The sequence below is a fragment of the Elephas maximus genome, chromosome 2, assembly GCF_024166365.1.
Source record: "Elephas maximus indicus isolate mEleMax1 chromosome 2, mEleMax1 primary haplotype, whole genome shotgun sequence".
Classification (NCBI taxonomy): domain Eukaryota; kingdom Metazoa; phylum Chordata; class Mammalia; order Proboscidea; family Elephantidae; genus Elephas; species Elephas maximus.
The window spans coordinates 63,578,998-63,595,112 of record NC_064820.1 but is presented as its reverse complement, the minus strand read 5'-3'; the positions used below and the strand labels follow the sequence as shown (position 1 = coordinate 63,595,112).

Below are 16,115 nucleotides of genomic sequence, written 5' to 3'. Positions count from 1 at the left end.
TTACCCATAAAGTAAAAGTTCTGAACAGCTGGTGTCATGGATTGAATTATGTCCCCCCCAAAATGTGTACATCAACTTGGTTAGGCCATGATTTCCAGTATTCTGTGGTTGTCCCCCATTTTGTGATTGTAATTTTATGTTAAAGGAGATTAGGGTGGGATTGTAACACTCTTACCAGGTCACATCCCTGATTGGATGTAAAGGGAGTTTCCCTGGTATGTGGCCTACACCACCTTTTATCTCTCAAGAGATAAAAGGAAAGGGAAGCTAGCAGAGAGGGGGGACCTCATACCACCAAGAAAGCAGTTCCAGGAGCAGAGCACCTGGGGTCCCTGCAGGGAGAAGCTACTAGTCTGGGGGAAGATTGACGAGAAAGCCGACAGAGAGAAAGCCATACCCTGGAGCTGACACTTTTAGCCTACTTTACAGTGAAGAAATAAATTTCTCTTTGTTAAAGCCATCCACTTGTGGTATTTCTGTTATAGCAGCACTAGATGACTAAGACAGCTGGTTACAATAGAAATGACAGCAGAAGTTCATTCTAGGCAAACATCTTTTTTGACTTTTTTTTTTCCTCAATTGCCTGGATTCTCGTGTCTATGAAGTACTAGCCAGTCCCTCACAATGATATTGGTATTTATATTTGAGATCAAGGCTTAATTCTGTTCGTCATTAATCTCAGAAATAGTTAGTTTATTTCTACGGCCTTGTTGAGACCTGATAACCTAAGAGGGATTATGCATGACTATACAGAAGAAATGGGAAAGAGGTGATAAGTATACTTTTAAGGAGAAAATATCATTAATACTAGCAGATACTTCCTGTGTCTTTATCCAGTTTCACATTAGGAAAAAGGGCTAAAACGTCCATTTTCCTGGTCATAATTTTGCATTTTTAGTTCCATTGTTTATCTTGCTTGACTGTTGCATAATGGTTAAGTGCTATGGCTGCTAACCAAAAGGTCAGGAGTTCGAATCCACCACTGTTCTAGATGTCTGCTTTTCAGAACGGGGTGGCAGGGGCGGAGGGGGGGAGGATATATTTTGCAATAACGAAAAAGGCAAATTTGTTTTGCCTTCATTGTACATTTCTTTCAGAAAAAGTTGGACAATCTTCCCTCTGTAGTATCTTCATTCTGTATTATTAGTAGGTCCTTATGTTTTATGAATTAGTTACCAGTTTTTAAAAACACTTTTTAAAAAACATAAATTGGTAAGGCAATAAAGACAGTTCATTATTAGTCGAAACGCCTGTTGCTGGCTTTAGCCTGGATGGGTAAATAGGGTCCATCTTGCCATGATAAGTAAATTGGGATAACTATGCAAGTACTGTCTTTCCTTGTCCAAGGCTATATACATAGACTGCAGTTTGCAATATCAGGAACCAATGATGCAGTTATCTAGTGCTGCTATAACAGAAATACTACAGGTGGATGGCTTTAACAAACAGAAATTTATTATCTCATAGTTAAGGAGGCTAGAAGCCCAAATTCAGTATGCCAGCTCCATGGGAAGGCTTTCTTTCTCTGTCAGCTCTGGGGGGAGGCCCTTGTCATCGATCTTCCTCAGTCAAGGAGCTTTTCAGCACAGATACCGCAGGTCCAAAGAATATGCCATGCTCCCAGTGCTTCTTGGTGATATGAAGTCTCCCTGTCTCTACTTGCTTCTCTGTTTTGTATCTCAAAAGAGAGATTGGCTTAAACTGTAGATTAATCTTGTAGATTGAGTTTACATAACTGCCACTAATCCCATCTCATTAACAACATAGAGATAGGATTTACAACACATAGGAAAATCACATCAGATGAAAAAGATGGTAGACAATCACACAGTACGGGGAATGATGACCTAGCCAAATTGGTAGATATTTTGGGAGGACAGAATTCAATCCATGACAACCTCCAAAATTTAAAAGGCTACCAGATAGAATGAGAGGTTTGTATGGCATGGAAGGTAAAGAAAGTAGATCTTTGCCAATACCATCCCTCCTGCTCTTCCGCTTGTGTCTTTGTGTCTTCCTTCCCTTCTTCCATTTGCCTCACCAACCGACCCCACCCACCAGCTTTCTGGGACTCCTCCCCTCCTTTCCCAGACTCCCAGTTCCCTTATACTGTCTGGCTTCAGTCTCAGATGAAGCCATGCTACTAAATGCCAAGTTGCTCAGCTCTATGTTAACTCTGCCAGAAGTATCTGTATCTCCTAAGAGACCCCAAATGGAAGTTAAATAATATGAAGTAAGGAAATGATAATATTGGAATTTCATACACCAGAGGGGTAGGTTGGCATATGTGTAGGTGCCTTCACAGTCCTTCTCAAAGAATACCAGGCTCATGGGAAATGTGGAGCCCTTTACAAAAACAAAAAGGCAAGAGTTTGGGAGGCACTAAAATATTGCAAGTTGATTCTAAGAAAATGTATTTAATTTTGAGCTGTCAGTGGCCCCTCCTAGACTGCTGCTGTTCAGGGTAGCTATCACTCACCCACTCTCTTTTAGCCCACATGTCAGATAACAAAGAGATGAAACCGTGAAAATGTTTTTATTACTCATCCCAAAGCTGATAGCGCACCTTCAGCCCTTTGAAGAACCCCTGGTGTGCTGGATTCTGTTGTGAAAATAAGCATCATATTTACTGACTTGAATTTTTAAGGAAACTGCTTGAAGAATTTGAACACTGTGCGTATGTAAGAGCTACACTGGGCTTCAGGGATCTCAAAATTTGCTGGATATATCGACGTTCACTGACCTCAACTATTGGTTAATACCGTTCAGTTCAGAGTGGGTTAAATTCACTCCGGGGCGCTCCAAGCCTCTCTAATCTTATCCTCCAGAAATGGAGCTCTGCCTTGGTTTACACTTGAGGTCACCAACAGGGCAATGTTTGGACAGGGACTGATGGAATTATACTGCACTGTTAACATTAAATACCACTCGGCAATGAGGACGGATGACGGCATCGGAGCCCTTTGACTCCTCCAGTACAGTATCTGGAAATATTTGCCTCCCCTGAACATACTGGACTCATAAAACATGTGAAAGGCTTGATTTAGCTTTCCTCATTTATTTAATTTGAAAGAACATTGCTTTAAGGGATTTCTCAGAGTTAGGAAATGCTTCTAGGGAATAGAGAATGGACAAGAAAATTGATCTCTGTTGCCAAAGTCATTCATTATAATTCGCTTTCCAAGGTGATGTGGTATCTCCATGAGGGAAAAGCTGCCAAAAGCTTTGAAAGTGATCTGCTTGTTTTCTTCTCACACTGACTTGCAGGGAGGCGCTGGTATTTTCTAGGCGATTAAATCGTCCGGGAAAAGTTTGCTACCAATCACGTTCATCCTTGCTTCTAAGAGAAGTCAAAATAAGAAAAATGACATTTGGCAGCTGGTTGTGTGAATTCAGTAATCTGTGTCGAATTTTCCAGTCATAGGCATGTATTGACTTTTTTTTTTTCCTTAAGACGCCCTCTATTTGCTTTCTTTTTTTTAAGTTCTCACTTGATATAAAAAGGCTCACCCACTTCACTCATACCTTTCACTGAATGTGTGTGTGTCCATTGTGCTCTTCAGGAGTGGCATGCGGCTTTGCTGTTTAATCAAGGCTAAATATAAAAACAAATTTATGAGGGAGTATTTCTCACATTAATAATGAGATAAGGGCTGAGTGAAGCAAGCTCTGTTGCAAAGGGCAAGTGTCACGCAGCAGGAAGTCTTGACCATCCCTTCCAGCCCTGCTTCAGCCAGCCTGCCACCTCTCTGTCAGCACATACCACCACAAAGAGGAAATGCCCTCACTCAGCCACCGGTGCCTCCAGCTCCGTGCAGGGCCCTCCGGCCCCAGGGCCCTGCATCAACTCTAACTTCCCGCTGCTCCAGGCGATCTTGGGACCCTCTTGACAAATGGCTTTCGTTTGGGATCCTTTGGGAGCCACAGCGCCAGGACCATCTCCAAGAGCCAAAACAAGATTGCGTTTTGCAAAGTCCTACAGGTATTGCTCTTTACTTCTTGTAGCTAGGAAGGATTTTTTCAGCTGCCTCTGTAGCTTTAGGCTCCTTGCAAATAAGTGTTTGGCCTGTGTTGATCTATGGACTCATAATGCTGATTAAAATGACAGTATACAAAACCTGTCTGATTAGGTATGAACCCTAAAGTTGTCAGGGACATGTGAGAACCTGCAGAAGTAGAAGGCAGTTGACTAACTTGAAAAGCAGATTTTGAGAGTTAATTGATGAACTTGAAAGAATGTTCATGTTGCTGTTACTTGGAAAGCAAGAATGTTAATTTTTCTAATAAACTTGATATAGCCAAAATTGACTGTGCTAACTTTCAGTTAACTCTTTAAATGTCAGGAAATGGTGTTCATTTGATTAAGCAAATTAACAAACAAAATAATAACGCTACAGTGTTGATAAGTGTTCTAGGAAACATTCTCATGGAATCTGTGTAACTATCTTTAGGGTCTAGGAGGCAATTCAGACTTTTAATCTTGTCTGACAGAATTAAGTACCAGGACTTGGAAGTAAATATTTTATTTCTAAAGATTTCTAGAAATCACACACACACACACACACACACACACACAAATCTTAACCTCATGTTGCAATAAATTGTCAATTATATCTTTTATATCAAAGTTAGCTTATTTTCATCAAATAACTAGAAAGACAGAAGGCACCTAAAAAATCTTTGATTTCCTACTTGAGTGTTCTAAATATTGACAAGGAACAGATTGATTCTTGACACATTTGTTTTCGTTTCTGATTGGTTATAGTGTATAGCAGTGAAAGCTATTTCCACAAAAGCAGATAGAGTTGAAATTATCTGCAAAATCTCTAGTGCAGGTTCTTTCTTATTTAAACCAAATGCAACATGCGTGGAAGCTGCCAGGCCTATGTAGAAATACGCACTGAATTTGGGTTATAATGTGTTTTGATTTGCCTACATAGAAAAAAATTCAAATTTTGGGTTAAAATAATTCATAAATTATTTATTTGTTTTAGGCAGTTAAGAAGATAGTGACCTTGGAATTTTTTAGGGAATTATAAAATCAGAGAAATCAAAGTATAAAATTCACTCGTAACAATATATAAGCAAACTTTGACAATGGATGCATATTAAGTTTACAACTAGAAGTACAGGTAGTATACCTTCATTTATTTCCTTTTCAAAACAAACTAAGTACTGTTTTTATTAATTTTATAAATCCTGTTGATTTGTCATAGTTGCATGCTCGCTACATGCCTAGTATTCTACTGAGTGCTAACTGCATACATATTATGCACCCAGTTGCATATTCTGAACTTGTCACCAAAGATTCGTCAACATGACCGCATGTATCTCCTAGTCACGATTGATGGTGGCTTCCAGGTTCTCCTCATCACTGAGACCTGGTACAAATTCCTAAATATAATAAATATCTACCTGGTGGGTAGAGTAAAAACAATAGCTTGGTGGACTAAAGAATTTCCAAAATCTCAAGAAATGCAGCTTAAATGCTACTGTAGAATTCACAGATAAATTATGAAATTTGCTTTTGTGGTCTGGCAAAGATATTTTCATTTTCCTTTGGCCAATTTCTGATCCTTTGCGAAATGCAGCCAGCATTAGAATGTCTAAGGATGAATTTTCCATGTATTTGAATGTCCTGTGTTTGTAGTTTAACAAGCCTGTTTTGTAACAAGTTAAGAGGTGAGAATGACATCCCAAATAGCCATCCTAGGCCAGTCTCATCTAGAGCTTCAGTGACTTCATCCCTCATTCATTTGCTTTTCGATGGCGCCAGGGCACTGCTTACAAAATTAAGCACTACTTTTAAGGACAAGACACTGATTTGTCCCCCTAGGTCCTGTTAACATCCATCTCATTCCTTTAGAACCAGATGCTCTCACATCTGTTTTAGGGGAGAGAGAGAGGAATAATGCGCTCATGTTAGATTTAAGAAAGCAAGGTGAGTAAATTTATATTGGTGCTATAAATATAATACATAAAATAAATTAAACAACATCATCTGAGAAGCAAAGAAAAAATCAAGGAGCTAAGACTCTTAGCAAGTTTGTGCACCCTGGCAACCCCAGAAGAGAAAACTAGGAAACAAATATTGAATGTTGATTTATTGTTTAAAATTATAGTAATATTCAAAAGAAACTTTAAATAGAAAGCTACTCTTCTAGAGATAGCTCTGTCTTCCAGCCAGAGCAAATCACAAAACTATCTGCTTTCCATCTTCTTAAAAAGACAGAGAGATGGCCAAAGGAGCTTTATGTGGATGCTATGGTGATGGCTGTTATGCAAATAGAATAGAGAGCCATCCAGGGCACATTTCAGTGTGGGGCATTCTTCAGGCCAGAAACAGAAAGTATCTTCTAGTTTTCATGCCTCTTGAGCTTTTAGGAAAGGCCCCTAAGTGAGGCAAGCAGTTTGCGTTCAACTGCTAAACTAAAAGTTGGCTGTTCAAAACCACCCAGCAGTATTGGGCAAGAAAAGGCCTTGCTTCTTTCAAGATTATAGCCAAGAAAACCACATGGACCAGTTCTACTCTGTAGCAAACACATAGGTTCTCCATAAGTTGGAATGGACTCAACAATAACTAACAACATCATCATGATAGGGATCACACAAAATACTATACAATCGAAATTCCCAGAAAATCTCCGAATCTCATTTTTGCCAATACTTTTGACATCTTTCTCTCCCCAGTGTTTTAGTAGAGTCATCAAACAGGTGAACATTTGAACACATTTAAGCATATATAAATCTGCTGGGGGGGGCTAACAAGTAAATTTTTAAATGTGAAATATACTGAACATAAAATGAAGGACAACTTGGCAAGCAGGTTAGAAAAGAAAAGAAAGCACAAATGACATTCAGGCTCTGAAAAGATAATCTTTGGTAAAACAAGAAGCCCCAGGTAACCTTAAACCATCCCCTGTGCTTTTAGGAAGTGATGCTCAAATCTGTAACTTTGACCTGGAGATTTTATTGTAGCAGATAGGAGCAGAGACATATTAAAATATAAGTAGTTGTGCATCAGTTGCTGACGAATCAAACCTCATAATGTCCAATAGAAAAGGCAGGCTGGATCACAAGTCTTAGAAAAGAAAATGAGTGTCACCAACAAATCAATGCACTGGGCTGAAGAACAACTGGACAACAAAATGATAGGAAGGTAGGAAGGCAAGGAGGGTAGGAAGGAAGCAAGAAAAAAGGAAGACAATGCCCAGGCTTTATTTTACCTATGTCCATGAATCTGACTTTATTTAGAATATATGTCGCTATAAACTATTAAATAGATCAATTATGGCTAAAAACATTCTCATTAAAAAAAAAATTCTCATATAACACTCGTATTTATAGTTATGCTAAAAGTGACTTTGTAATTGCCACATTAATACCTCCCATTGCAAAGCATTTTGTGTGTGTTTCAAAGCCTGTTCAGATTTTACAGGAGGGATGACCTGGTCATGCTCCACAGCTTCCGTAACATCATCTCATTTAATTCTTTAAATCAAAAGAATGGGTATAATTACCGCCAAATAATAGAAGAAGAATTTGATGTTCAGGGAGCAGAAATACACACATACATGGCCAGAAAGTCTCCAATAAGAACTTTAAGAGCAAATATTATTGGGTGCTTACTATGTGCCCAACTCATAGCGACCCTATAGGACAGAGTAGAACTGTCCCATAGGGTTTCCAAAGATTGGAACTGCTGAGCTTTTAGTTAGCAGCCAAACACTTAACCGCTCCACCACCAGGGTATACGGTTGCTATGAGTCAGAATCGACTCAATCAATGGCAATGGGTGTGGTTTTGTTTTTGTTTTTCCTATGTGTCAGGTAGTGTTCCCGGTGCTGGACGTGCATTTTCTCCTTTAATCTCCAAAACAACCCCAGCAGGTGGGTCCATCATTACTTCCATTTTACAGATGAGAAAACTAAGCAGAGAAAGTTTAAGAAACATGTCCAATGTGACGTAAAGGGAGGAGGCAAAATGTGACCCCAGCCATCTGTCCTGGAGCCTGGACTTCTAACTAGTCACTCTCCTACCTCCAGTTCCCTGACCTGCTTCTCTCATCACCATACTGGGAGGAATTCTATGGTGCCTTCCATTCCATTCCATTCCGTTCCATTCTATTTCATTCCATGATTTGCTGTCTTCCTCCATTCAGCATCTTTCTCTGAAGAAGGAAAACCTTGTAATTTGACTTAGGACAATAAAGCTTAGTGATCAGTTAAAAATATAAACTTATAAAATAGTTTCTAAACTGTCCTCTAACTTAATTGATATTGGTTTAAAGTGAGTTAAAAAAATATAAAAGTATTTCTTATGTTTAAAAAAAGGAAATAATCAATGATTTTATGTGACCTGCTCCTGTCCCCTCCCTGGGTTTTGCTTTATGGGCTTCCATCTGGCTCATTTCATCTGGAGAGAAACACTGGTCATGTGATTACATTTTCCTGCCAAAATATTGCTCCTTGGCTGGTGGTTCAGAGGAGCTAGAAGAATTCTCTGAGCTAGAGAGGTCAACTTCATCCCGTGTCATGTCTATTTATTCTACTGGCATTGTTTTCAGCATTAAATGGACCTTCTTAATGATATTTCAAATTGTAACAGTGGCTAAATTGCAAATGAGAAAGCGTCTACCCTATAGGCAACATTTATACCTAAGAATAGCAACCATGTTAATAATCATTGTGCATCATGGGGTAAGGCAGCATGGTACAGGAGGAGGACTTTGACTATAGAGCCAAAGAGACCAAGATTGAATGCCAACTCTGCTGTTTTCTCAACTGGGAAAATTCTGTAATGTCTATGAGCCATTTCCTTATCTATAAAAGGAAAATAAAAAGACCTATTTCAGAAGACTATTTTGTAGATTAAATGAAACAATGTATACATAGGTAGGCTTATGTACCACCTCTTTTATAGCATTTTCTGTTTTCCTTGTAATTTCATTAGTTATGTCATGCTTAGATCAACAAATTTTTTTAGAGGCTAATCTTCATCATTGGGGCCATTTTGGGTTATAGAATAATGCAATACAGCTGGCTTACAAAGAGTTACTGTATAAGCACCTTACACTTACAAAAAATCTCACCCTTGAAAGGCAGTATGGCGTAAAGAGAGCTGGTTGGCTGTAGAGCCACATGGCTGAGGTTCAATTCCAGCACTGTCGCTTACACTAGGCAAATAACATTATGTGACTCACTTTCTTCATCTATAAAATCTGATGTTGTGAGGGTTGTGTTAAAACCAAAACCAAACCCGTTGCCCTCAAGCTGATTCCAACTCATAGCAATCCTATGGGACACAGTAGAACTGCCCCATAGTGTTTCCAAGGAGTAGCTGGTGGCTTTGAACTGCCATTCTTTTGTGTTAGCAGCCATAGCTCTTAGCCACTGCATCACCAGGGCCCCTGAGTGTTGTGGTAGCCATGTAAAATACTTGGCATATATACAGTTCTAAAACCAATGTGAGCTCTTATTAATAGTAGAATATAAGTTCCCCATAGCAGAGATTTTTATCTGTTTTTTTGTTTTGTTTTTGACCACCTCTATATCTTGAATGCCTAGAAGAATGCCTGGAACATACCCATTGTTGCCGAGTCAATTCCAACTCATAGTGACCCGGTAGGACAGAGTAGAACTACCCGCTTAGAGCTTCCAAGGCTGTAAATCATTACAGAAGGAGATTGCTACATCTTTCTCCTGCTGAGCGGCTGGTGAGCTCAAGCCATCAATCTTTCAGCTAGCACCCAAGTACTTTTGTGTATGTGTGTTTTATCTCTTTTTTTTTCTTTTTTAACTGTGTTCTAAGTGAAAGTGTACAAATCAAGTCAGTCTCGTACAAAAACATATATATATATATATATACACACCTTCCTATGTTCTCCTAGCTACTCTCCCTGTAATAAGACAGCACACTCCTCCCCTCCACCCTGTATTCCCTGTGTCCATTCAACGAGCTTCTGTTCCCCTCTGGCTTCTTATCTCAACCTCCAGAAAGGAGCTACCCACATAGTTCCATGTGTCTACTTGAGCCAAGAAGCTCACTCCTCACCAGTATCATTTTCTATCTTATAGTCCAGTCCGATCCCTGTCTGAAGAGTTGGTTTCAGGAATGGTTCCAGCCTTGGCCTAACAGAGGGTCCGGAGACCATAACCTCCGGGGTTCTTCTAGTCTCATTCAGACCTTTAAGTCTGGTCATTTTACGAGAATTTGAGATCTGCATCCCACTGTTCTCCTGCTCCATCAGGAATTCACTGTTGTTTTCCTTTTCAGGGCAGTCATCAGTGGTAGCTGGGCACCGTCTAGTTCTTCCAGTCTCAGCCTGATGTAGTCTATGGTTTATGTGGCCCTTTCTGTCTCTTGGGGTCATCTTTACCTTATGTCTTTGGTGTTCTTCATTTTCCTTCACTCTAGGTGAGTTGAGACCAATTGATTCATCTTAGATAGCTACTTGCTAACGTTTAAGACCCCAGATTCCACTCACCAAAGTGGGATACAGAACATTTTCTTAGTACATTTTCTTATACCAATTGATCCAGATGTCCCCTGAAACCATGGGCCCCAGACCCCTCTCCTTGCTACTCTGGCCTTCAAAGCATACTGTTGTTTTCAGAAAACATCTTTGCTTTTGGTTTAGACCAGTTATAGCAGCCAAGTACTTTAACCACTGCAACACCAGGACTCCTTGCCTGGAACATAATCAGTGTTTAATGTATATGTACTTAGTGAATTAACCTATCAGCAAATATTTTCAGACCTCAAGTGTGGGGACACCCTGCATCCTTTCACCTACATTCCTGGGAACAGATGGAATGTTAGAACTAAAGAGACCCAATGGTTCCCCTACTCCACTCATTCATCCTATAGTTGAAGAATCTGAAGACTTAGAGAAGCCCCAAGGTCATACAGCTTGATAGTGCCAAACCTAAAGCTAGAACTCATTCAGTGTGATTACATGCAAATCTTTGCTCCAATGTCCTAACCCTCTCACTTCAGTACAAATCCCATCTCATTAAGTGCCTTCAGTAAGACAACAAGAGGAATGATTTGGGACCCACTTCTTACCACAAAGGGAGAGTTTAAGAGTAGAATTGGGCAGCAGCCATGAAAGGACAGGCCTCTGAATAATAGGAAGACTCTTCCATGTAAAACTAAGAAAAGGCGTTTCATTTACAAGTCTAAAAATCCCTTCCTACAACTGCTACAATCTGGCTTTTATGGGGACCATTTTGTAGACAGCATTTTTGCAGAAGATATGAGCTAAGTTTTTCTAATTTGAAAGAAACATTTCCAACATTCAAGATCATCTGTGCCATTACCAAAGTAGGCTAGAAATAGAGAAGGAAATTCAGGTCATGAGGTATACTATCAATAAAACACATTGAGCAATCATAAGCAGAATGATATAAAACTCTGCACAATTATGATAAAAATCCTGTTGCTATTAGGTGGCCTGTGGGCTATGAATTAGCACAGAGCACTTTCAAATATATACTGATAAAAGATGCAAGATCTCAAGGTGACAAAAGAAAAAAGTACACTCCCCACTGCTGAGAGTTTATAGTTCTGCTTCTAGTGTTTCTGACAATCAATGTGAGAACCACGCCATGGTTAAAACTATACACCCACTCCTCATAGGCACAGTTAGGTTCCAAAGACCAGGTAGTTACGTGAAAATCAGTGTTAAGCAAAAATGGCAGAGTTTTTTTTTTTTCCCCCCCGTTTTCAGACCATTTGTCTGACTTGTATTTAGAAAATATGATCATAGAGATAGTAACAGCTAAGATTTACAGATGTGCTCATCACTGTGATGAGTCCAGTTATGGATTATTCCCCTGTGGAGAAGGAGGGTTGGAGGAGACAAAGCTGGATAAAGCTGGGCTGTGTGACTGGAGGGCCCACAGTTTACTAACCACTTCACTTTTCCCCAGCGCTAGCTCAGGGCTTCCCTCTGGGAGCCGCCTCCAGGGCTCCACTTCCACTTCTGCAAGCCCTTTGTTCACAGTCCGGAAGCCTGCTCTACCCTCTGGGCCTGGTGAGTCACCGAAGCTTGGGGCTTCATGCAAGGGCACTGAGACCCTGGCCCCACCAACGTGGAGGCTTCAGGCCCAGTTTGGCTCACTTTGGGATGTCATTAAACTCACACACATTTCTTCCAAACACCCTCTCTGATGCCTCTTTCTTTTCTCCCTTCCCACCTCACAGCAATTTTGTGCTGCAGGGCTTCAGGCTGCATAGAAGCTGGGAACCAATTATGGGCACCTGCTGGCTTAATTCTGCCTGCTCACCAGCCTAGAGGCTGTGGACATGTAGGAGGCTGGCCCGCTCCCACTTGCAGGAGGGAGCAGAGGGCACTGGGCGACATGTTGCTGCCACCTCATTAATGCACAAAATAGTCAGATAGCAGATTGTTTACTATTGTTTAAAATGCTAAATGTCAGATAACTAGATACTTGATAAGTGAGGAGTGTTTCTGAATGTATGATAGGTATGAGCATTTACAATTAATTAGCAACCAGAGACACCTTGGAACCCAGACCTGGTAGTCTATTTCTGAAGAATCACGAAAAAAAATCACAGCCATTGAAAACTCTATGGCAAGCAGTTTTACTCTGACACACATGGGGTCACCATGAGCCAGAAATGAGCTGGCGATAACTGGTTACTGGTTAGCAGTTAGTTAATATCATTCATTCTCACAATGTTGATTTTATGATACTCAACTAGTACATTTTTGTCTTTAAGTTATGAAGTTGAGGAACATCCTTCAATAATTTTGAACCGAAGGTATCTCAGCTGAGTGGCCCAATTAAGATTACTGTGTTCTGGGTAGAGTGAATAAGGAGCACTTCTTACGAAAAAAAAGAAGCATTTGTTCTATATACCTTAGTTTTCTACTCCTTTTTCTGGAGACCTCCCCACACACTGGCATGCTTTTGCCAAAGCCATATACCAGCCTCCAGTACTGGCTAGCCCCCTCCTAACTTCCATAGTTTTCCTACTTTTGAACCATAATTGTTTTTTTTTTTTTTTTTAACTTTCACTAAAAGGGTTTGAGAGAAGTTTCTGAGTTTCTATAAGGCTAGGTTAAATGAATACCCTGAAATTACTTTGAAAATTTTATCAAATTATATAATTTAATTACCTGATAATAGTGTTAATAGGAAGGCTACAATTAAATATTAAAGATAAAAGATGGGTTTGTGAGCAGAGTATTACATTAATTAGTTTATATTAATCGCATGCAAAAGACAGGCATTCAAGAGCAACAAGTATTTAAGCCACATTCCAAAAGCACGCTTTAGAGTGAAACAAAAGAAGATAAGCTTTGGGCTGAGCTAAAGGAATAAACTCTGTAAAAGTAAGAATTGCTGTGACTGTGAATAAAACACTCAAATGTAATCAGGATATAAAAGATCAATTCATTCCTGTAGAATCCATTTGTTGAACGCCTGAGTTATGCCTGGTCAATGGTGTGTTAATAAATATTAATAGTCACCTCTTTATGAAAAAAAACCAAAAGAAGCCTTTTTTATAGTATTTTCTAATTTCCATGACAAAAAGAAAATGAAAATACTCCCACTATACCTACTTCAAAGCTGCAAACTTGACATCACTGAGTGTGGAAAGAGATGCATCCATAGCCTATATAGTGATTCCAACATACAGATACAATCTATGTAAATGACCTCAACGACATAAATAATAGTACAATGTTATCAGTCATTATGAAGCAATGAGTTTTGAATATTTATTACCTTTGTTTTTATATGATTTAACTTTAAGATCATATAACTTAATTTTTAATAGTGGTCAGACTACACAATGACTTGTGAAAATTTTTGGAAAATTTATCAGCTCTCCTTTCACCAGTTGGTACAGACTGGTTCTGACACACAGCTGTGCCTGTCGGTTTATTGTTGTTGTTAGTTGCCATCAAGTTGGTTTTGTCTTACAGGGACCCTACGTATAACAGAAGGAAACACTGCCTAGTCCTGCGTTATCCTCACAATCATTGCTATGTTTGAGCGCATTATTGGAGCCACTGTGTGAGTCTATCTTATTGAGGGTCTTCCTCTTTTTTGCTGACCCTCTAATGTACCAAGCATGATGTCCTTACAAAGGGACTGGTCCGTCCTGATAACACGTCCAAAGTACATGGGATGAAGTCTTATCATCCTTGCTTCTAAGAAGCATACTGGCTGTGCTTCTTCCAAGTCAAATTTGGTCATTCTTCTGGCAGTCCATGTTATATTCAATATTCTTCATCATGATCATAATTCAAAGACATCAATACTTCTTCACTATTTCTTATTCATTGTCTACCTTTCACCTACATATGAAAAAAATATGTAGGCAACTGAAAATACCGTGGCTTGAGTCAGGCACACCTTAGTCCTCAAAGTGACATCTTACTTTTGAACACTTTAAAGAGGTCTTTTCCAGCAGATTTGCCCAATGCAATACTTCCTTTGATTTTTGACTGCTGCTTCCTTGGACGTTGATTGTGGATCCAAGTAAAATGCAGCCCTTGACGACTTCAGTCTTTTCACCATGTATCATGATGTTGTTTACTTCCAATTGTAAGGATTTTTGTTTTCTTTATGTTGAGGTGTAATCCACACTGAAGGCTGTGATCTTTGATCTTCATCAGTAAGTGTTTCAAGTCCCCTTCTTTTGCAGCAAGCAAGGTTATGTCATCTGCATATTGCGGGTGGTTAATGAGTCTTCTCTCCAGTTCTGATGCTGTATTCTTCTTCATGTAGTCTGACTTTTAGGATTGTTTGCTCAACATACGGATTAATATAACCCTAATGCTCTCCTTTCCTAATTTTAAACCATGCAGTATTGCCTTGTTCTGTTCAAATGACTGACTCTTGGTCTGTGTATAGCTTCTGCATGAGCACAATTAAGTGTTTTGGAATTCCCATTCTTCAGAGTGTTATCCATCATTTCTTATGACTCACACACTCAAATGACTTTGCATACTCAATAAAACAAAGGTAAACATCTTTCTGGTATTCTCTGCTTTCAGCCATGATCCCTCTGATATCAGCAATGAAGCCCCTAGTTCCATATCCTCTTCTGAATCCAGCTTGAATCTCTGATAGTTCCCTGTAGATGTACTGCTACAACTGTTTTTGAATTATCTTCAGCATAATTTTACTTGCATGTGATATTTATGATATCATTTGATAATTTCCAAATTCTATTGGATCACCTTTCTTTGGAATGGGCACAAATATAGATCTCTTCCAGTCAGTTGACCAGGTATCTGTCTTTCAAATTTCTTGGCATAAATGCATGAATGCTTCCAGTGTTGGATCCACTTGTTGAAACATTTCAATTGGTATTCAATCAATTCCTGGAGCCTTTTTTTCACCAATGCTTTCTGTGCAGCTTGGACTTTTCCCTTCAGTACCATCAGTTCTTGATCATATGCTACCTCCTAGAATATTTGAGCATAGACCAATTCTTTTTGGTACAGTGACTCTGTATTCTTTCCATCTTCTTTTGATGCTTCCTGTGTCATTCAGTTTTTTGTCCACAGAATCCTTCAATATTGCAAATCGAGGCTTGAATTTTTTTTTCAGTTCTTTCAGCTTGAGAAATGCTGAACTTTTTCTTCCCTTTTGGTTTTCTGACTCCAGGTTTTTGCACATTTCATTATATTTACTTTATCTTCTCAAGTCTCCCTTTGGAATCTTCTGTTGAGCCCTTGTACTTCATTATCTCTTCCTTTGGCTTTAGCAACTCAGTGTTCAAGGTCAAGTTTCATAGTCTCTTCTGACATCCATTTTAGTCTCTTATGTGTTTTTAGTGAGCTTTTGCTTTCTTCATGTGTGATGTCCTTGATATCATTCCACAACTCATCTGGTCTTTGGTCATTCGTGTTCAATGCATCAAATCTATTCTTGAGATGGTCTCTAAATTCAGGTGAGATATACTCAGTATTTGCACTTGAATCTCACAGACTTGTTTTAATGGCAATCTACTTCTGAAAAAAATTGGCTAGTCAAAACCTTATAGATAACAATGGAACATTGCCTGATATAGTGCCAAAGATGAGCCCCTCAGGTTGGAAGGCACTCAAAATATAACTGGGGAAGAGC

The 16,115-nt window shown here is 39.3% G+C and overlaps 1 protein-coding gene across 15 annotated transcripts in view; it reads left to right on the top strand.

The window, feature by feature from the left end:
- PDE4D (phosphodiesterase 4D) overlaps positions 1–16,115 on the top strand; it is a 1,645,162-nt gene that overhangs the window by 1,217,753 nt on the left and 411,294 nt on the right. Inside the window, exon 1 of one of the 15 annotated variants that reach the window (XM_049857561.1) lies at positions 1,152–3,982. The exons of the other annotated variants lie outside the window; for them this stretch is intronic. Coding sequence (XP_049713518.1) covers positions 3,894–3,982 — 89 coding nt within the window. The 5' untranslated portion in view covers positions 1,152–3,893. Of the gene's footprint in view, positions 1–1,151; positions 3,983–16,115 lie in introns of those variants that run through there. 15 annotated transcript variants of the gene reach the window in all.